The sequence below is a fragment of the Pantherophis guttatus genome, chromosome 6 (genome assembly GCF_059756535.1).
Source record: "Pantherophis guttatus breed Tessera chromosome 6, ASM5975653v1, whole genome shotgun sequence".
NCBI classification, from domain to species: Eukaryota; Metazoa; Chordata; class Lepidosauria; order Squamata; family Colubridae; genus Pantherophis; species Pantherophis guttatus.
This window is the reverse complement of record NC_142068.1, coordinates 6,586,079-6,609,075: the sequence shown is the minus strand read 5'-3', so window position 1 is coordinate 6,609,075 and position 22,997 is coordinate 6,586,079. Positions and strand designations below refer to the sequence as shown.

Genomic DNA, 22,997 nt, shown 5'->3' with positions numbered 1-22,997 from the left:
TATTAAAAGGGCAGAATATTTCCCCTAAAAGGGAGGCAGAAACTCAGTCCCCCACACCTTTGTCAATGGGCCATTAAGGCCTGGGCCAATCTATTCTATATAACAAAGATCTACCTCCTTCAGGCATAGTAGGAATTGCCCAAAGCCCTTTCATTACATCATCACCCAGCAAGAGTCAACCAAGCCTGGAACACAGACAACCTATAAAGTTAGCCCTGCATGGCCCCATGGGAGTGTGACAACCAATCAGAATACAAGCTCAAATTCAAAGCTGAACAGAGGGTAGAAATCTCTCTCTCTCTCTCAACCATGTGCTTTTTGCCCAGGACCTCAAACCATGTGGTCCTGTCCACCATTAAAAACCATCTTTCCAATCAGCCACCATGTTTCCAGTGCCTTTCTCCCCACTTGGAACTGAACCCAGATGGACATTTCTTCCCACAGGAGATTCTTTGTGGGGGAAGTTAGAATTATTTTCACTTGTCATCCTCTCATGTTTCCCTATCATTTCTTCCCTTTTTTTCTGAAGAAATTCCATTATGAAGGAAAAGCATTAACAGAGATTTTGTAATTTATTTATTTATTTATTTATTTATTTATTTGTTTGTTTGTTTGTTTGTTTATTTAATTTATTTATTGGTTCGATTTATATGCCGCCCTTCTCCGGAGACTCAGGGTGGCTTACAATGCGTTAAGCAATAGCCTTCATCCTTTTGTATATACCTGCTTAGTAGGGCTTTTGGGCCCCCCTAAGCGGTGTTCTTTTTGATACAAAGTCAGCTTATTGCCCCCACAATCCGGGTCCTCATTAATGACTACCTTCCCTGAAATGTTCAGTAAAGGACAGATACTGTTGCAATATTGAATTTAGTACAATATCGGAACAATTGTACGACAGGCCAGAGCACACAGCGGTAGTGGATTAGTTAGTCTCCATGAAGTACAAGACTTCCTTGGTCACTATCTAATTCAGATAGAGAAGAAATGGATTTATTGTAGTTTAGCACATAATTAATTTGTTGATAAATAAATAAATAATAGTTTAGCTGTAATTAAAGAAGGGGAGGTATTGGAACTATTTTCTTTGGAGTTTTGTTTTGTTTTTAAATTCAGTACCCATTCTGAATTTAGCCCGTGCTAAATTCCGTTTGCTTCTAAATAAGAGCTGTAATGCAGCTTTGCAATATTAGGCAAGAAACAATGGTTGGGAATTAACCAGGGGTGTAATCTAGCAGGTTTTGACAGGTTCTGGTGAACCGGTAGCGGAAATTTTGAGCAGTTCAGAGAACTGCTCAAAAGGTTGACTCAGCCTTCCATCCTTTCTAAGGTAGGTAAATTGAGGACTCAGTTGTGGGGGCAATAACCTGACTTTGTATAAAATATACAAAAGTATGAAGGCTATTGCTTAACGCATTGTAAGCCACCCTGAGTCTCCAGAGAAGGGCGGCATATAAATCTAATTAAAAAAAAAAAACAACTGGCAAATATCACCTATGGCTGGACCCAGAGTGGGGAAGGAATGGGGATTTTGCAGTATCCTTCCCTTGGAGTGGGGTGGGAATGGAGATTTTGCAGTATCCTTCCCCTGCCATGCCCACCCAGCCACACCACGCCCACAAGCCACGCCCACAGAACCGGTAGTAAAAAAAATTGGATTTTACCACTGGAACTAACCAAAGGGAGAAGTAACCTGGAATTAAGAAGAAACTTCCTAACGGTGAGCACAATTAACCAGTGGAACAGGAGTTACCTTTAGAAATCATGGGAGCTCCATCACTGGAGGTTTATAAGAAGAGACTGGAGAGTCACTTATCTGAAATAGTATAGGTTCTCCTGCTTGAGCAGGGGGCTGGACTAGAAGACCTCCAAGGTCCCTTCCAGCTCTATTCTATTCTAATTCTAGACTCTAGTTAAACATGGGACGTTCTTTGCGGCGGATGTTAGGAATGTTTCCGTTTGTCATCCTGTCTTCTTTACCTGTCACTTATTCCCCCTTTTTCTAAAGAAGTTCCATTAAGAAGGAAAAGAATTACCCAGGGGTGGACTTTTGATTAATTCATACTTAAATGAATGCTTTCTCTGAAATGACAACTGGGCCCAAAATTATGACCTTTCTTGCTACAGTTGTTATGCAACTCACTGCATAAGTGTGACATGAATCATGTGATTGTTAAGCAAATCAGGCTTCCCCATTGATTTTGCTTGTCAGAATCTAGCTGGGAAGGTTTATTTATTTTATTTATTTATTTGTCAAGCATATATAAGATAACAGATAAAAGTATAAACATGATTATGAATACATGAAAAGAGTAAGAGTAAAAAGGAATATTAGGACAGGGACAGTAGGCACGCTGGTGCACTTATGCACGCCCCTTACAGACCTCTTAGGAATGGGGTGAGGTCAACAGTAGACAGTTTAAGGTTAAAGTTTTGGGGGTTTGGGGAAGAAACCACAGAGTCAGGTAGTGCATTCCAGGCATTGACCTGAAGTCATATTTTCGTGACAAAACGATATGGCAGTCGAATTTGGAGTGGTTTACCTTAAGTTTGCATCTATTGTGTACTCGTGTATTGTTGTGGTTGAAGCTGAAGTAGTCATTGACAGGTAGGACATTGTAGCAGATAATTTTATGTACTACGCTTAGGTCTGACCAAAGGCAGCGTAGTTCTAAGTTGTCTAAGCCCAGAATTTCAAGTCTGGTGGCATAAGGTATTCTATTGCGAGCAGAGGAGTGGAGGACTCTTCTCGTGAAATATCTCTGGACTCTCTTAATTGTATTAATGTCCGATATGCAGTGCGGGTTCCAGACAGATGAGCTGTATTTGAGAATTGGTCTAGCAAATGTTTTGTATGCCCTAGTTAGTAGTACAATATTACCAGAGAAGAAACTATGCAAGATTAGGTTAACAACTCTTAATGCCTTTTTGGCAATGTAGTTACAGTGGGCTCTGGCACTTAGATCATTAGAGATGAGTACTCCAAAGTCCTTGACAGAGTGAAGGTTGTCTACAAGGTTGTGTCCATCCAGCTTGTACTTTATGTTCTGATTTTTTTTTTTTTTTGCCAATATGTAAGAGAGAGCATTTGTTGGTTGAGATTTGAAGTTGCCACTTGTTTGACCATTCTGACACATAGTCAAGGTCCTTTTGAAGGGTAGCAGCATTTTCGGTGGTATTGAATAATTTTATATATATCAGTGAAGAGAACACAGTTGCTTTTAATACGATCACAAAGGTCATTTATGTAAAGTATAAAGAGTGTTGGTCCTAAAACGCTGCCTTGGGGGACACGGCTGTTAACAAGTGCAGGATTTGATAGAGCGCTTCCTATTTTGATCACTTGTTGCTTGTTTGACAGGAAAGCAGCTATCCATTTATGCATGAGTCCAGAAATGCCATAAGATTTTAGTTTTAGAAGTAGTTTGTCGGGTACCACTGTTAAGAAATTTAGGAGGTTCCTTCTGGATCGTGACCCTTAATCACTTGCAAACACATCAAACAAGCAAACAAGCCAGAGTGGAGTTTTAGAAAAGCTAAAACTAGTTTAATAGAAACGAACAAACAAATAAAACAAAGCCTATAAAAATACCAATAGTCATCTCTCTTCTTAGCCAAGGTCCATTCAACTCTCTTGGAGTCTCTCCATACGATTTGAGCCCAGCTCTTCCTTCCTTCCTCAGAAGTAGTCCGGAGTGACTTCAGCTCAAGCGTGTGTGTGTGTGTGTGTGTGTGTGTGTGTGTGTGCTCAACTCAGCTTGCATCTCAGTAAGGTGAGTAGGTCATAGGCCTGCTCTGCTCTGCTCTGCTCTGCTCTGCTCTGCTCTGCTCTCAATGGCCGGTAAGTGCTGTTAACGAGCAACTGCTTAAATGCTGAGTCATGGTCAGTTAGGAAAGGTCCGGGAAAACTCAGAGCCAAAAGCTGCAGTCTGACTGGCTCATTCAAATGTTCAAGCCAGGATCCAATCAACAGATCACAGCAAACCTTGAAAGGAACTTACTCTCACAATCCCCTTCTCCGTAGCTATTGATTATAAATACATATACATACAAATCATTGGATACACACATCACAATGGTAAGTGGCACACTTTCATATAACCATAGATATCTTATCTAGGAGATATTGATGTTGATCCCGGGGTAGTGGTTTAGTAAGTATGTCTGCTATCTGTTCCTTGGTCTCGCAGAAAACTGTCCTGATAAAACCTGTCCTTGACAATTGCCTAACATGCTTATACTTAATGTCAATGTGACGTGACGTTTGTCCCACAGCATCAGCCTGCGATATATTGATAGCAGCCATTTTGTCCTCATGGATGTTTATAGGGTATACAGGTTCTTCCCACAAATTCATTAACAGATCATCAAACCAGATCAGATTGTTTGATGCTTTAGATAAGCATACATACTCTGCCTCAGCAGTGGAAGTAGCTATTAACTTCTGTTTACCTGAGTACCAGTGAATAGGACTTCCATTCAAAAATATAACATAACCTGAGGTACTCTTCCTGGACTTAATGTCCCCTGCCCAGTCTGCATCTGAGTAGCAGCATAATTTTGGTTTGTCTGATATATCTGGCTCCAACAAAAGTGAGTGGTTTACAGTGCTCTTTAAATACCTTAAAACCCTTTTGAAACTGTTCCAGTGATATTGTGTGGGATTTTCAGAATGTCTGGACAAAACATTTACGGCTAGACTAATATCTGGCCTTGTCCAACCTGCAATATACAATAACGACCCTATCACGGATTTGTAAAGTGTCTTTTGTTCAAAAGCTGCACTTTCAACGTACATGTTCTTAAGAAAATCTGTTTGCATAGGGGTGTCACAAGGTTTAGCCTCTGTCATGTGACATCTTTTGATCAATTCCATGATCTTATCCTGCTGAGAAAGTTCAAACCCCTTCTCAGTTTTTACAAATTGGACTCCCAAGAATTTATCAATTCGACCCAGAGGCTTTAGGGCAAAATTCTTACTTAACTCATTAGAGAACACCTTGCATCTGTTCTCAGACTTGCAGATATACAAGATATCATCCACGTAAACCAAGATTGTTTCCTTAGTACCCTGGTGGTTTCTAATGAACACACACTCATCAGCCGATGAAGCTGCAAAACCTATTTGTTTTAAACTTTTGGTAAGACATTCATACCACCTCCTGCCAGATTGTTTGAGACCATATAGACTTTTGTTCAAAAGCCAAACATCACCTTCCTGATGATTTATACCTTGAGGAACCCTGACATATAGTTTCTTATCTAACTTAGCATGCAAGTAAGCAGTCTGTATATCAAATTGATACACGTTCTCTCCTTGAATAGCGGCTATGGTGAGTGTTGTCGTCACACTCTCTGGGCGCACTATGGGAGAGAAGGTGTCAACTTAATCATCAGGGAACCTTTGTGAAAAGCCCTGTGTAACCAATCTCGCCTTATAAATGAACTTCCCATTATCAATAGGTTTCTTCTTAAAGACCCATTTAGTGCCAGTTACTTTCTTGTCCTTTGATAATTCCGTTGGTGTGAATACTTCTAGCTTTTTCAAACTTACCAATTCGGTATCCATCGCAGCACGCCAATTTTGTTGTTCTCTATCAGATAGAGTCAACACATCCTCATACCTCTGGGGTATGACTGAAACCTGGTCAACAGAAGTGATAAAACCTTCATACTTCTTTGGCTTCTTGCCCCTAGTGGACTGAACTGGCATACTTACTGGTTCTTCATCTACATCAGAACTGTCTGATGAGTTGTCCTCCTCATTGCTATCGTTTTGAACCTTTAAAGTGGAGTGCCCTTCTTTCCAGGTTACTCCTGCTCTCTGTTTTAATATACCCTTTAAAGGTGTGTGGGGATACATGTTCCTCATCATCCTCAAAATCAGATGTATCACTATCACTAGATAAATTTTCCGATGCATCTTCCACCTGTTGGTCCAGATCACGAGGAGGGGTTTGAGTCAGGATCTCATTAGTGTGTATCCTACTCCAATTCGTGCTTTCATAAAAGGTGGCTGACCTAGATATTACTATTCTCCTGTTTGAGTCCACAAACCTAAAGGCCTTAGAACCTGTCTCATAGCCAACGAACCTCAGTTGGATTGAGACCCTATCCCCCTTCTTTCTAAGTTCTTTTGGGATGTGGACATCGGCCATCACTCCAAATACATGAAGATGCATCAATCTTGGCTTATGGCCATACACTATCTCATATGGGGTCTTTTGCACCACACTAGACCATACCCGATTGAGAGTGTAATTTGCATACAGAGCTGCTTCCGCCCAATATGAATATCTAGATCAGCATCCTCAAGAGCGCACCTGCAGGACACCGTTCCTCCTTTCAACCACTCCGTTCTGAAATGCGGATTGGGAGTGGTGGTCCGTAAATGGACTATACCCTTTTCCTTTAGCCAACCAGAGAACTGGGCTGAATTAAACTCAGTTCCTCTGTCGGTCAAGATCTTCTGAATATTGACCTTGTGCTGATTCTCGATTAAACTGCAGAACTCCTTAAACTTAGATAATGCCTGATCCTTGGATTTAAGAAGGTAAAGAAATCCTACTATGGTCGTCAACAATTGTCAGGAAGTAATGATTCTTGCCAATGGAGGGTTTCAAGGGACCTAGCAAGTCCATATGTACCAACTGGAATATGTGTTCAGAATATCTCTGAGACTTTCTGGGTGTGGGCTTAATTTTGGATTTTGCGCTCCTACAAATAGAACAATCTAGAAAGGTGTTACAGTCCTTAATCCTAACTCCATTTGAACATTCAGACATCTTTTGCACAATAGGAAAACTCATATGACCCATTCTACGATGCATAAGGTGAGCACATTCATCAGGTAATGGTTTGCCAATAGAAATTGAATTGGCATTGTCAGGCTCCTCACCATTTTGTTCAAGATTAAAACGTACATACATTTTACTCTTTAAAACATTTCTACAATTACCATTAAAACTCCTCTTTTCTTGAGTACCCTTAAAATCACCATCTGATTCCAACTCGGATTCATCATCGCTGTCAAAAGTGGTGACATGGTTACTAACATTAAATTCCTCAGCCCTTATAATGGGGGAATAATAAGGTAAACCATTAATCTTCAACACTTCCCCAGCCACACATTTATCATTGGTAACAACAGCAGTTCCCCCTGTAAACAACACTTCTATTTCGGTATCCTCACTTATCTTCATAGTGCTGAGCAAATTATGATCAATCTCAGGTACATATAAAACAGCACCAACCTCCCCAAACCCGGGGATAAAAACCTTCCCAATACCAGTAACTCTTGCCTTTTTACCATTGGCAACTTTGACCATAGACTTATGTTCTTCTAACTCAGTAAACAATTTTCGATCACTTACAATATGTCTACTTGCCCCACTGTCCAACAGCCAGAGTTGCTCTCGTTGCTTCCTTGAGAGTCTTGATTCAACAGTCTCAACTACAGCAGCAAAATTAGTAGTAAACTTAAACTTATCCCTTTTGTCACCTTCCTCTGGCCATTTATCCCTTCTCTTGCTGGAAGGGTTACCTTGTGGCTTTCTATGTGGGGTAGGTGATCTCCTTCTATACCTGTCACCTGAAGGTGCCCTCTGGCGTGCCCTAGCATTAACATTACGCGGGCAAACTCTTTTGTAATGATCCCTGGATCCACAGTTAAAACGTTCCCCAACAGTATATGCCTTATCAGGGCTATTGGACCTTCTTGATGGTCTCTTTTTCCTATGGAAGGCCACCCTGTCCTTCCTTAGATTATCCTCTGCAATGAGTTTACCAGACTGGATTTCCAGGGACATATCCTCATAGCTGGTATTATCCGATTGGGAAATAAAGTTATCCCAGCTAGAGTCTAAAGAATTGATTATGATGCTAATTAAACTCTGTTCAGATACAGATTCCCCCCTTAAGATCAATTCTTCTCTCATCATGTTAAGCTCACACAGGTGTTCGTTCATATCCACCCCTGCCCTCAATTTAGCAGAATGGAACTAGAAATCCTGCTAGTTGCATTAGAGTTTTTACAGCAGAATAAATTAAACAGTTTTTCCTGAACTTCACATATCCTTAAACCATGTGGGATACTTAGATACAATGCTGGATCAATTGACAATAACAAGATACAAAAAGCCTTATGATGTAAGAAGTCAATCTCCAGAGTCCAAGGTTTGGAGGGAGGCTCTAACAACAATGATAACACATTTTCTTTCATTAATATTACTTGTATACATTTTACCCATTCTTTTAAGTTTTCTCCATTAATGCTTAGGGTTTTAAAACCAGGCAGCAGAATGCTGGCAGTTGCAGGCATGGATGAAGAAAACTGCTGCTGTCCATGATGTTGCAAATTTCGAAAAGGACAATACGGCATAGGTATTGAAGCAGCCAGCTTGAAAGCTACTTGCTGGCTGCCCAAAGATTGCTCCTCCCTAGTGGGAGGGGTCAGAGCACCAAACTGGGCATGCTCACAACTCATTCTTGTCTGGACACCAAGATGCGAAGATCTCCTTGATCTTTCCTCAGCAGAAAGCCTCTGGCTGGCCTCTGGGACCTCAACCTCGGCCGGTACAGCCCCAGAAATGGCCGCAAAAGCCGGAAACGCTGCAGAAGGATCTGCTGCGCCCGAAACAGGCAGGGAGCGAGTCACAGTCATCAAAGGTGTATCAAGACAAGCCGTGGTCACGCTCTGGGTAAAAGGTGGCTGGAAATTACCACCAAAAGCTGCTGTTAAAACTTCTATTGCATTTGCGATTTCCAGTTCGGTGGGCGAAATTCTTAAGCCATCAATAGCTGGTCAGGCAATAGGTGGCGCCATATTAACTTGGTCACCCTGAATTGGGGTTTGGCTGGGTGCTAAATTTAAAATGGGCAGTCTATTATTTCCCACCTTTGATTTAGAGTCAGTAAAAGGGGTTGCAGGACAGGATTGGGTATCTCTTACTGGTCTAGCACCATCCTGGGTTTCTCTCCTGTCCCTTGCTGCTGTTTCCGTGGCCACAAACTGCAATAAGGCACTAATATCAGCAATTGGGTCCTCACTTGTTTCTGGCAAGCCAAAAAACTGAAGCATCACTATTTTCATCTGCTCTCTTCCTCCCAAAGCTGCATCTGGAACCAGAAGGGGCATCCCTCTGTTCTCACTCTTTGCAGATGGAGGACTTTTAGCAGCAAATGATTCAAGAGCTAGGGCAATTGCTTCCAAAGCCATCACCCCCCCCTCACTCTTTGATGCTTGAAACTCCTCAGTTAAAATCTTCCTGGTTTTGGCTTCCATCAGTCTGCTTTGTTGTGCCTTGCTTCTAGTGGAGGCTTGAGTTACAATCTTCTCTTTTCGGGTTGGCTTAATCATAGACATGCTTGTTTAATGTATTGCAACGTGAATAGGGTCTACAACCATCCTCTGCTACCAATTGTTAAGAAATTTAGGAGGTTCCTTCTGGATCGTGACCCTTACTCACTTGCAAACACATCAAACAAACAAACAAGCCAGAGAGGAGTTTTAGAAAAGCTAAAACTAGTTTAATAGAAATGAACAAACAAATAAAACAAAGTCTATAAAAATACCAATAGTCATCTCCCTTCTTAGCAAAGATCCATTCAGCTCTCTTGGAGTCTCTCCATATGATTTGAGCCCAGCTCTTCCTTCCTTCCTCAGAAGTAGTCTGGAATGACTTCAGCTCAAGCGTGTGTGTGTGTGCTCAGCTCAGCTTGTATCTCAGTAACGTGAGTAGGTCAGAGGCCTGCTCTGCTCTGCTCTGCTCTGAATGGCCGGTGAGTGCTGTTAACGAGCAGCTGCTTAAATGCTGAGTCATGGTCAGTTAGGAAAGGTCCAGGAAAACTCAGAGCCAAAAGCTGCAGTCTGACTGGCTCATTCAAATGTTCAAGCCAGGATCCAATCAATAGATCACAGCAAACCTTGAAAGGAACTTACTCTCACAACCACTGAAACAAAGGCTTTACAGAAGTCTATGTAAATTGCATCTATTGCTTTGCCCCGATCAAGATTTGTATTCCCATATGTTTTTGCAGTATAGTAGTTGCAGATTACAGGATAATTTTTTCTGAAACCAAATTGTTTGTTGGAGAGTTGTTTGTTTGTCTCTAAGTAGAGGGTAATGGATTGGTTAATGATTGATTCCATGACTTTGCAGGTGACGCAACATAAAGAGATTAGTCTGTAATTTTCAAGTAGGTTGAGGTCTCCCTTTTTGAAGATAGGAATGATCGTGGCTAGTGACCATTGGTTGGGCAAGGAGCTGGTCATGAAAGATTTTTCAAAGATTATGCTTAGAGGTTCTAAGCTTCTAAAGCTTGTTTAAGAAGTAGGCACATAGTCCATCAGATCCAATAGAGAAGGATGGTTTTAGACTGCATAGTGCCTTTTCAACATTGGCTTCTGTAAAATCGATATGTATTAAATCATTGTAATTGTTGTAATTATTTTAGATACAACTGGGAAATATTGGGTTAGTGCTGTTGCTGTTTACAAAGACTGAGCCAAAGAATGAGTTAAAGAGGTTGGCTTTAATGGTTTCATCATTACAGTCTTTATCATTTAGGGGTGGGATGGATCTCGAGTCTTTAAGTTTGTTGTTTACAAAATTATAGAAGACATGGGTGGATTTTGTGCGCAGAAGTTTTTCCTCTTGTTTGATGTGATAATTGGTGCATTCAGTCTTTATCTGGTGGCATGCGTTTTTGTAGCAGCTTTTAAAGTTAGCTACATAGTTTTGTTTTTTCACTAAACAGATGTTTTTTTGGATTGGAGCTTCCTTATTGTCATGGCTAATTTGTTTTTTCTGGTTTTAGGGGTTATTAGTGGTATGTATAGTTTAATTAGTCTTTTGACTTCGAGCAAAAAAATATTATAATGGTCTTCAGCAGCATTACAGCCAGTGAATAGAAATTGCCAATCAAGAGATGAGATTTCATTGTCTATGAGATCATAGTTGGCTTTTTTGAAGTTATAACTGGGGATCACATCACTATGATGATGTGGCACGTCCCTCCCGAGCTCTGTTTTCACTGGCAGAGGGCTGCAGGAGGCCATCACAGCCAAAATGGTGCCAGCAAGGCCACACGCAGCCCTCCTGAGGTCTATTTTCACTGGCAGAGGGCTGCAGGAGGCCGTCACAGCCAAAATGGTGCCAGCAAGGCCACACGCAGCCCTCCTGAGGTCTATTTTCACTGGCAGAGGGCTGCAGGAGGCCGTCACAGCCAAAATGGTGCCAGCAAGTCCACACGCAGCCCTCCTGAGGTCTATTTTCAATGGCAGAGGGCTGCAGGAGGCCGTCACAGCCAAAATGGTGCCAGCAAGGCCACACGCAGCCCTCCTGAGATCTATTTTCACTGGGAGAGGGCTGCAGGAGGCCGTCACAGCCAAAAATGGAGTTCGAGAGCCCATTTTCTCTGGCAGAGTACTTGGGCCACCACAGGTGCCCCTGGCATGAGTGACATTGAGCTAGCCATGCCCACCCTGGCCATACCTACCCCGGCCCCTCGAAGTCAAACAACCCTGATGCGGTCCTCAATGAAATCGAGTTTGACACCCCTGCCTTACAGCATCATCCTGTGGTAAGAAGATGAAACAGTTTATGTCCAGGATGTGAGAGGTCTATAGAAATAGTTGGAAGAAATGTCCATCTGGGTAAAGTTCCAAGTGGGGAGAAAGACACTGGAAACATAGTGGCTGATTGGAAAGATGGTTTTAATGGTGGACAGGACCACATGGTTTGAGGTCCATGGGAGAGAGGGAGATTGATACCCTCTCTTGGGCCCCGCCTTGGAACTTCCTGTTCCTGTGAAAGAAATGTATTCTGATTGATTGTCAGACTCCCATGGAGCCATGCAGGGGTAACTTTGTAGGATATCAAGAGTCCCAGGCTTGGTTGAACCTTGCTGGGTGATGCAATCTCCCCAGGCGCATGTGGCGAGTTCTGTTGCTAGATGGGTAGAGGGCTAATCTTATCATGTCCTTAAGGCTATGTCTTAATCCCATCACCCTGGAGCTGAAGGGGGAAGGGGCAGGGAGCTGCTTTGTCTTTAAAACACGTTTCTCCTTTTCTCATCCAGGGAAATATAATATTCTGCCTTTTAATATTTCCTAAAATATTTCATTCTTCTAGGAGGGGGGTGGGTATTAACTTTCTATTTTCACAGCCCTCTTTCTGGCTCGTGCAGCATACAGGTCCTCAAGATAGTGTCTTATTATGAATCTACCACTTTAATTATTGCTCTCCTGCATTGACTTGTGACACAGAAACAAAAGTAATTACAAAAAAAAGCTGCATAGAATTCATTGTAATTTTCATTTTTTCCATTTTAAACAGAGCAGAAAAGACCCCAACTCTACCTACAGTGAAAAGAACCTGGCTCAGTGTATTTTTGATTTTTTTGGTGCTGGAATAGACACAACCTTCGGTACTCTGATGTGGGCACTGCTTCTCTTGACCAATCATCCCGACACCCAAGGTGAGACAGACATGGCTAAAGGAGCAAGAGTCACTCTCAGGTTTAAAAATACACAGAAATTATTTGAAATCTATTCTTCATAATAATTTTCCTATGTAGATTCTTGATTCTATAAGCAGGAGAATGAATTTAACAGGATTAAAGGAAAGCAAAGAATATACACACAGAAATCCTACCATATGCTAAATAAATAAACAGAGAGCCTTCTTTGAATCCTCAATAAAATATTCAGTGAGGAGCTAAAAACTGGAAATCAGTACAAATCTGAAACATTTAATAATTTCAATGTAGAAATCTCCTATGGTTTTCAGATTTCTTATTTATTTATTTATTTTATTTATTAAATTTTTATACCGCCCCCTCTCCTGAAGGACTCGGGGCGGTGAACAACCAAAATTAAAAACACACAATACAAATATTAAAATACATTAAAACGGAATTAAATTATCTTTGGCTTCTCCAATTTAAAACCCCTTGCCCATAAAATTCCCCAATTAAAAGATTTTTAACTCAGCCCGGCTTGCTGAAATAAAAAAGTCTTCAGGGCCCGGCGGAAGGTACGGAGGTCCCTTCTTATTTGTTTCAGGCGTAAATTTAAATTGTCTGAACATAGAAATCAAAATGGCGGGCACGAGCCGATACACGATGCAAGGTTCCCTGCCATGAAGAGAAGAGATGGGATAATTGTGTGCGTGTGTGTGGGAAATTCTTGCCATTCACAGCACCAAATGAACCCCTCAATCGTCTCCTTAACCCCACCTTCTTCCTGCTCTGTTACTGCCTGGCCTGCTAGTTGACTGAGACTTGGACGTTGAAGAGACTGACCTGGGATGGCATGGTGAAGACAGGATTAGTCCAGAGTTGGGAGCCAGCCAAGGCTTATATGTGAAGTTTCTGAACGATGCCCTAATTAATTCATGAGCCTCGAACTAAGTTTCAAAAGAACTTAGTCATTTAATAGGAGCAACATTCCAGCAATTACTCAAATTGAGTCAGCTCTGACCTCCCACGTGATTTATGGGCCCCCATGACCCTGTCTCCCCCTCCCCACCTGGGGAGGTCATAAATCACATTCTCCAATGGACCACGTTGGCAGGTAGGGCTGTAAAAACCCTATCCCTCCTGCTGACTCCGGTAACCTAGGATACAGGATACAATCTGAAAAAAGGCATGTGTGGAATGTATTTTCCATTGGGGCAGCCAAGCAGCTTCATCAGTTCTCCCCCTCCTACTTATGGCAACTTGAAAGCTGGTCTGGAAAACTTTGCAAGTTGACATTTGGCTCCCCTCACTTCCCAAAGGTGACCTGCACAAAGCAAAAACAATTTGAGTACAGGTATAAAATTTAGGGATGTGACCCCCACCCCCAGGCTTGTTTGGATTTTCCATGTGAAATTTGGCTATAAGGCGATCAGCCTGGATGTTTTGACTCTTTACCCAAGATGTCTTTGATAAGGGGTAACCCTTCCACTTGATTAAGTATTGGAGTTGTCTCCTATCCCACCTCGAATTGAGGATTTGCTACACCTCATAATGGGTTTGGCCTCCTATGACCACGGGGTCCAGGGGCTCACGGGGTAGTGGCCTCAAGGTCAATCTGACCACTGATTTTAAGAGGCTACTATGGAAAATTGGGTGTATCTTCCCTAGTAGTCGGGGTAATTTCAATTGCACTGTGACTGGGTTGATTATCTTTACTATTGGGAATGGTCCCATAAACTTTGGCCCCAGTTTCTTGATAGGAAGTTTTAACTTCAGATATTTTATGGAGAGGTAAACCTTGTCCCCAATTGAAATGGCCATTGAGGAGCTCAGAGTTTGTCCGCTTGTTTCTTATAGGTTTGTGCCGCTTTAGCTATCGCTTTCTTGACATTCTCCCAGGTCGCTTTCAACGTTGACATCCACTTGGTCAAGCTGACTGAGGAGGGGGGATCCCTTGGGTATTCAGGCATTGGGATTAGGTCTATGCCGTTCACTATCTTGAACGGGGTTAGTCCTGTGCTACTGTGAACAGCATTATTGTACACGACCTCAGTCGACAGGACGTCCACCCAATTGGCCACTCAGTACCACTCGGAGAGTCAGTTCAGGATGTCCCGGTAAGCGGTTACCTGGGCGATTTGCTTGTCCAGGCTTGTTCTGAAAAAGTGCTCTGGTAAAGGAGGCAGCTTCCTGATGACTCTACTGAATTCATGGATGTGTTCCTTGATGGGTCGCCCCCTTTGTGCACCCTAGATTTCTGAGCTCATCTTCCACGTATGGGTCCTCCTCCACCTCTTCAAACCTGGCCTCTAGAAGTTGTAGGAAGTCATCTGCATCTTGCAGTTGGGGGGCTCTCCTCTTGTGGAGGGCTGCTAGCCATTACCTTGCTTCTTCCTCTAGCCCCTCTGCGATGGTGTTCACTATGGCTCTGGGGGATGGGTAGAGGTGTCCATAGTGTTCTAGGTGGATCTCGACCGAGTCAAGGAATAGAGCTTGTAAATCATCTAGTCATCTGGTCACCAACTGGTGGTCTGCAATAAAATTTTGATGGTCTGCAGAAAAATTATTTGCATTTTTAATATTGCACTAAATCAGGGGTTCTCAAACTACAGCCCCTGGGATAGATACGTGCAATGAACATTTGTGTTGCTGCAAAGAGTCTCTCCCTTCGGGGTCTTTTTGTGTAGGTCAGAGGGGGGCAGAAATTCGGACTTGGGATCTGCTTTGGCCTCCTGGTGCAGGGCTTTGGATGAAGGCTGGAGGGAAGTGACGCTGCTGGTGAAGAGCCAAAGAGGCTTGCTCCAGTGGGACTGCATCATGGCCTGGAACTGGCTGACCATCTCAGCCCACTGAGCCTCCAGGCGCCGGAACCTGGCAGGTCTTCCCTTTACTTGAAAAGCCTATGCTCGTAATCCTCATTGAGGTGCTTCTGCTGAGCCTCCTTCTCGTCTGATCCAATTTGAATTGAACTGTTTTGCCAACTCTTTCTCGTGGTGGCTGCTTAGCTCCAACAACTGCTTCCTGTTGGGGCCCTAAGGAGCCCAGGCAAGGAGGTGAGGAGAGTTGGCCATGCCCACCCAGTCACATGACCACCTAGCCACACCCACCCAGCCGGTCATTAGACAGATAATGTTAGTGGTCCATGGGATTTAAAATTATGAACTTAGTGGTCCCTGATGTCCGAAAGGTTGGTGACCCCTGATCTAGTCCAACCGCCCCCCCCCAGTCGAGCAGGAGACCCTACACCCATGATGGTAAATCTATGGCACAGGTGCCATAGATGGCACACATAGCTATATCAGTGGGACTGGAAGTTGGCAACCGGGTCAGTTTTTGCCTCTAGAGGGTATCGGGGGGGTGGGGGGGAGGAAGGCTCTGGAGGCTGGGTACAGCAAAAAACAAGCCTTACGGTCCCACCGGAAGTTGGCAAATGGGCCGTTTCTGGTCTCCAGAGGGCCTCGTGGGGGTAGGGGTGGGGAAGGCCGGTTTCACCCTCCCCAGACTCCTAGAAAGGCTCTGGAGCCAGGTGAGAGAGAAAAACAGGCCTACCGGGCCATCGCGTGCCAGGAGTGGGGGGGGGGGTCGCACACGCCTGCGTGGGGGTGGGGTGCATACACCATTATTCCACCAGTTGTGGGATAACAATCAATGAGCTGGTGACTGGAGTTGAGGGTCTGGCTGGGTCTTCAAACGTGGGAATCCCAATAGACATGGAGCCCAGAAGCAGATGATAACTTGAAGGAGAAGGCCAGAAACTTTGAAGAACATTGGTGGCAACAAGCCTGAATAAATAAAATGAAGCTTCTATTTCCATAATTTCTTTTCTAGAGAAAATCCAGAAGGAAATTGAAGATGTGTTTGGCTTCTCAGGGTTGATTTCCTATCAGGATCGGAAGAAGCTACCCTATACCAATGCCGTGATTCATGAAATGCAGCGTTTAAAAAGTGTCTTGTTAGTTGGGCTTCCCAGACAAAGTACAAAGGATGTGAACATGAGGGGTTACCACATTCCTAAGGTGAGAAACGTGTTTAGGCTGCATTCCAGTAGCCCAACATGGAAGGAAAAGCAGAATATGGAACTTAGATGGAAGCTCTCTGTTCAGGAGCTTCCAATGTACTCATACAAAATTGAATAAGCAAGAATAAGAAACTCTTGAGGGGGGGATGGATTATGGGTTTAAATCCAAATGCCTTTCAAATTCCAAAGAACCATAAGCATTTTCTATTTATTCTAGGATGTTGATAATAGATTAGGGGCTGAATTTAAGTTCAGAATTGCAGTCATATTTGGACATGTTTCTTTGTCCATTTCTTGGCTCAATCTGATGTGATAAATATGCACCCAGCTCTAGTGGTGAAATCTAAAATTTATTATTACTGGTTCTGTGGGCGTGGCTTGGTGGGGGTGGATAATGTGACTGGGTGGGTGTGGACAATTTTTTTTCTTTTAAAACCATTTTTCGGCGAAGAGGTTGTAAAAAAATGCTTTCAAAAGGTTCTGACAATCCCAGCTGAGTTGCCTGATCGGCAGAGGCTTTTTTTCTTTTAAATGCCTCTGTCGATCAGGCAACTCAGCTTGGATTGTCAGAGGCTTTTAAAAGAAAAAAAACCCTCTGCTGATTAGACAACTCAGCTTGGATCTTCAGAGGCTTTTAAAAGAAAAAAAACCTCTGCCGATCAGGCAACTCAGCTGGGATCATCAGCTGACGATCCCTTTGACGATCCCAGCTGAGCCGCGTGATCATCAGAGGCTTTTTTTTTTTTTTTACTTTTAAAAGCATTTTTTCGGCCGAAGAGGTTGTAGAAAAAATGCTTTTAAAAATTAAAAGAAAAAGTCTCTGATGATTGTGCGGCTCAGCTGGGCATGGGGGGGTGCGGCAGGGATTTTTGCTACCGGTTCTCCAAACCACCTGCCTCCATTGATACCGGATCAGGCAATCCGGTCCGAACCGGGAGCATTTTACCCCTGCCCAGCTCTTGGTTTTAATAGAAGGGATGGAAGAAAGGAAGCTAAACAGTTGAGCGGCTACTGCTGTCTGAAATCACTCTGGAAATGAACAAATGTGGGTCCAAAAAGGCAAGCTAAAACCAAATGCTTCATCCATATTGTTGGTACTTTTTTACCTGTTGAAATTATGAAACTGTTCTGTTTAATCATTTCTTTTTTTAAAACAGGGGACCATTATCGTCGCAGACTTGCGCTCTGTTCTTCTTGATCCTGAGCAATGGGAGACCCCTGAAGAATTCAACCCAAATCACTTTTTAGATAAGGATGGGAAGTTCCTTGATCGAGAAGAGTTTCTGTCATTCGGAATAGGTACATCCATGATTCCAAAGCAGGTTATAACTTGTAGATTCCCAACACTACCACTCCTGAGGTCATCATAGTTTGAATAGCTTGAATCCTTATTCCTTCTAGTTTCAAAACTAAGAGAGTCTGAAGTTCCCCCTAGGCTATAAACGTTGATGTGCAAAAGAATAGTAATCTTATAGTGGTACTTTGTAAAATAAGTACAAGATTGCACAACTATCACTGGTATTTGTTGTTGTTGTTGTTAACTGCAAAGTCATGTCTGATCCATTGCAACCCCATGGACAATGTTCCTCCAGGCCTTCCTGTCCTCTACCATCTTCTAGAGTCCATTTAAGCTCACGCCTACTGCTTCAGTCACTCCATCCAGCCACCTTGCTCATTTTGTCGTCCTCTTCTTTTTCTTTTGCCCTCAATCTTTCCCAACATTAGGCTCTTCTCCAAGGAGTCCTTCCTTCTCATTAGGTTGCCAAAGGATTTGAGTTTCATCTTCAGGATCTGGCCTTCTAAAGAGCAGTCAGGGTTGATCTCTTCTAGGACTGACCGGTTGGATCACCTTGCAGTCCAAGGGACTCACAGGAGTCTCCTCCAGCACCAGAGTTCAAAGGCCTCAATTCTTTGATGCTCAGCCTTCCTTATGGTCCAACTTTCACAATCATACATTGCAAACTCTGGGAAAACTCTGGTATTTAGGAGAGGATTATTAGCTAAATTCAAAGAAAAGTAGTCTAGTGTAACTTCTTATTGATTAACATAATAGAGCTTAATGCATTTAGAAACATAAGCCTGTTGTCCAGATCCATAAGCTTATGTTTCTAAATGTATTAAGCTCTATTATGTTAATGATTGCAGGGTTCCTTCTAATGTAGCGTTTCCAGTCTTATCTGGTATTGCACATATGCCAATGACCCCTTCTCCATTGGAAACCAACAGGAAACCAAGGAATCCTTTTCCACTGCTAGTGCAAAGGACACAGTAAAGCTAGGTATGAAAAGCTATTGTTGCCCCAGAAAGGTCAAATCCTTTTATCTGGCTTGCAGACTCAATGAACCGCACCAGACAGGTGGAAAGGAAAAGAAATTTGCAAATAAAAGGTCTGTCCAAAAACAAGTTCTAAATGAATAAATGGGGACAGTAGGACAGGGACGGTAGGCACGTTGGTGTGCTTATGCACGCCCCTTTCAGACCTCTTAGGAATAGGGTGAGGTCAACAGTAGACAGTCTAAAGTTAAAGTTTTGGGGGTTTGGGGAAGAAACCACAGAGTCAGGTAGTGCATTCCAGGCATTGACCACTCTGTTGCTGAAGTCGTATTTTCTGCGATCGAGTTTGGAGCGGTTTATCTTGAGTTTGTATTTATTATTTGCTCGTGTATTGTTGTGGTTGAAGCTGAAGTAGTCATTGACAAGTAGGACATTGTAGCAGATAATTTTATGTACTATGTGTCAGCATTTACTCTAGTGCTGACACATAGTACATAAAATTATGTACCTGACACTATGCTTAGGTCAGACTGAAGGCAGCGTAGTTCTAAGTTGTCTAAGCCCCAAATTTCAAGTCTGGTGTCATAAGGTATTCTATTGCGAGCAGTGGAGTGGAGGACTCTTCTTGTGAAATATCTCTGGACTCTCTTAATTGTATTAATGTCCGATATGCAGGGTGGGTTCCAGGCAGATGAGCTGTATTCGAGAATTGGTCTAGCAAATGTTTTGTATGCCCTAGTTAGTAGTACAATATTACCAGAGAAGAAACTTCGCAAAATTAGGTTTACAACTCTTAATGCCTTTTTGGCAATGTAGTTACAGTGGGCTCTGGCACTTAGATCATTAGAGATGAGTACTCCAAGGTCCTTGACAGAGTGAGGGTAATCTACGAGGTCATATCTGCCCAGCTTGTATTTGATGTTCCGATTTTTTTGCCTATGTGTAATGTGTAAGATACCAGGGTTATCATGGTCATCTATTTCTTCTGTTACGAATCTTTTAATATTGCCTTGCTGATGGATTTTAACTCATTAAAATCCCCTTTATGCATGCTTTGTCTCACCTACAGGTCAGCGTTCCTGTGTGGGAGAGCAGCTGGCAAGAATTGAGATCTTCATCTTTCTGACCAGCCTGTTGAGGGCCTTCAGCTTCCGGTTGCCTGAAGGAGTGAAAGAACTCAATGAAGAACCTGTCGAAAAAGTGATGACACATCCACACCCTTACAAACTGTGTGCTATTCCCTTACAATCTTAGGACTAAACACCATAAAAAGCATAAAATTAGTTACAGAGTAGCTATTCAGTATGATAAATATTTCTAATATGCTGATAATCCCTTAATATTGTATTTTGCTTCTATTTACTCAATACTGAAACTTTTTCAACCTATTGCTGAGTTCACACAACATACCTAAGAAGGTCAACCTAAGATTAGGAGGATGTGTGGTGAAAAATGTACTAACTAAGCTTTCCAAAAAGCAACTGGACTTTCTTGATTATAAAGAATATAAATCCTTCCATTCCCCACCAGTCAATTAGAACTAAAGAAGCTTCTTGGATGATGAGAAGCGAAATGTTTTCAAATAAGATAAAAAACACCCAAGAAAGTATAGGTGCTTTTTGCAATAAAGCACCTCTGGAATAACCATGATCTGGATGGTTGTGAATCTCCATAGATGTTAAAATGTTTATGTTTCACCTTTGTTTCTTTTTGGATGCCAATAAAACGTATTGCTTTCCATTTAGTTTTAGTATCTACTTTCATTTTTAATCAATTTCTCCTACAGACTTCATATTTATTTATTTATTTATTTATTTATTTATTTATTTATTTATATTTAGTTTGTCAAACATGTATGAGATAACAGAAACAAGTATAAACATGGATATGAATACAGTAACTGGGTATGAATAAATGAGGACAGTAGGACAGGGATGGAAGGTACACTGGTGTTCTGTCCCCGTACCACACCCCCTCCCCCCCACAAACGGCCTGGAGTTAATAAGCCACACGACAAAACTCTTTGAAGATAAAGCTGGCAGCAACCCAGTGGCTAGCTGCCAATTCAAACTTTACTCACACAAAACAAAGATTAGACTGCAGGCATTCCAATAAAACAGGCAGAGTGTCAATAATACAAGGATTAATCCAAATGCAGTCCGATAAAGCAGGCAAAGTCCAGTAACGCAGAGATCATGGATTATTTCCAGTTTTTGCTCATCACAAACTGAACCGGCCACTACACCCACATTTATACCCTGTGGGGTATGGTCCAGTGACTCAGCTAATCTCTGCCACACCTTCCCCTCTGCTGTGCATGCTTCTCCCTGTGCCTCTGTCGAGGGTCCAGCCAGCATTTATCTTCCTCGTCGCTGTCCACCTGTGGCTGCGGGGACGTGCTTGGCACTGAGCCTATCGTTTGGCCTTCGGTGTCCTCTGGAGGCATTGCCAGAGAGGAGGGTCCTGGAGAGGGAGGCCTTGCCAACTCTTCTCCCTCACTCTCAGAGTCTGCATCTGTCAATAGCCCAGGCTCAGGCAACGGAGCCACAACAACTGGTGCGCTTATGCACGCCCCTTAAAGACCTCTTAGGAATGAGGTGAGGTTGACAGTAGACAGTCTAAGGTTAAAGTTTTGAGGGGTTTGGGGAAGAAACCACAGAGTCAAGTATTGCATTCCAGGCATTGACCACTCTGTTTCTGAAGTAATATTTTCTGCAATCAAGCTTGGAGTGATTTACCTTAAGTTTGTATCTGTTGTGTGCTTGTGTATTGTTGTGATTGAAGCTGAAGTAGTCACTGACAGGTAGGACATTGTAGCAGATAATTTGATGTGCTACGCTTAGGTCGGACCAAAGGCGGCAAAGTTCTAAGTTGTCTAAGCTCCAAATTTCAAGTCTAGTGTCATAAGGTATTCTGTTGCGAGCAGAGGAGTGGAGGACTCTTCTCATGAAATATCTCTGGACCCATTCAATTGTATTAATGTCCGATATGCAGTGCGGGTTCCAGACAGATGAGCTGTATTTGTGAATTGGTCTAGCAAAAGTTTTATATGCCCTAGTTTGCAGAACAATATTACCAGAGAAGAAACTTCTCTTAATGCCTTTTGGGCAATGCTGTTACAGTGAGCTCTGGCACTTATCCACACCCTTACAAACTGCGCTATTCCAGCACAGGCTTAAACATATAAAACACCATAAAAACATAAAACTAATTGCAGAATAGTTGTTCAGTATGTTACATGTTTATAATTATGCCTATTCACTTAATACAATGTTTTGCTTCCTTTTATTCTACACTGAAACCTCTTCAATTTATTGCTGGGTTCACACAACATACCTAACTAGGTCAATGAAGTTGGGTATGAAAAATGTGCAAAGTAAAATTGCTACTTTGATAATGGAACCAATTCACCCGAGAGAGAAAGGGTGATTTTTCCCTTTACTCTGTTGAAGATGCTTTGTTTTGTATTCCTGCAATGGATAATGGGTGGAACCTGATAGCCTAAATAAGCCCTTCTAATTCTTCAGTTCTATAATGATTTCAAAAACTATTTCTGGATCTGAGTTCTGAAGGGTGACCTCTGTTTTAGATAATGATTCATATGCAGCTGCTTGGAGAATGAAGCAATACAACAGGTTGGTCAGTATGTGTGACCTAGATCTAGTATGATCTAGATATTGGCGGTTATAAAATTTAATTGAACCACCTCTCTACTTCTGGCATGTTGTCCTGCACTAACACTCATTGCAGTGTAAGATACCTAACTTTTTAATATTCAGAATTTAGTTTTCCTCTTCTGTGTGATGGAGAGAATCATTTTGTTGGGCAATACTGTTGGTGGAATGATCGTATACTAGTAATATTCCTTCAATAGTCACTAGTCTATAATATAATAGATAATTATAACATAATTAGTCATTGTATGCTAAGTCCAATTGAAACAACCCTTTTGTCTAGATAATGAAAGCTACATTCTTCTTCCAGATTCCACTATTTCATTAAAAAAAATTACAGGGAAAAGAATCATCCAACTCAAGATGTAGATTATAAAACCAAAAAGTTCAGGATGTGATAGCAGATTCTTTTGAAGTGGCCGGGTCCTGTAGAATTATTTTGGAATGCTAGAATAATACACAAACATCACAATTCTATCTTCAGTGAAGGAACAAAAGGCTTTTCCTTAAACTAATGTATTTCCAAGCAACAGTGACACAGAAGAAAAAAAAAAGTGGGGAAAAAGAATTCT

General features: G+C 42.2%; 1 protein-coding gene across 1 annotated transcript in view; it reads left to right on the top strand.

The window, feature by feature from the left end:
* Positions 1-20,495, top strand: part of LOC132709909 (cytochrome P450 2J2-like) — a 35,895-nt gene extending 15,400 nt beyond the window's left edge. Inside the window, exons 6-9 of the mRNA XM_087872409.1 lie at positions 12,336-12,477; positions 16,288-16,475; positions 17,635-17,776; positions 19,821-20,495. Coding sequence (XP_087728535.1) covers positions 12,336-12,477; positions 16,288-16,475; positions 17,635-17,776; positions 19,821-20,005 — 657 coding nt within the window. The 3' untranslated portion in view covers positions 20,006-20,495. The remainder of the gene's footprint in view (positions 1-12,335; positions 12,478-16,287; positions 16,476-17,634; positions 17,777-19,820) is intronic.
* Positions 20,496-22,997: the final 2,502 nt, after the last annotated feature.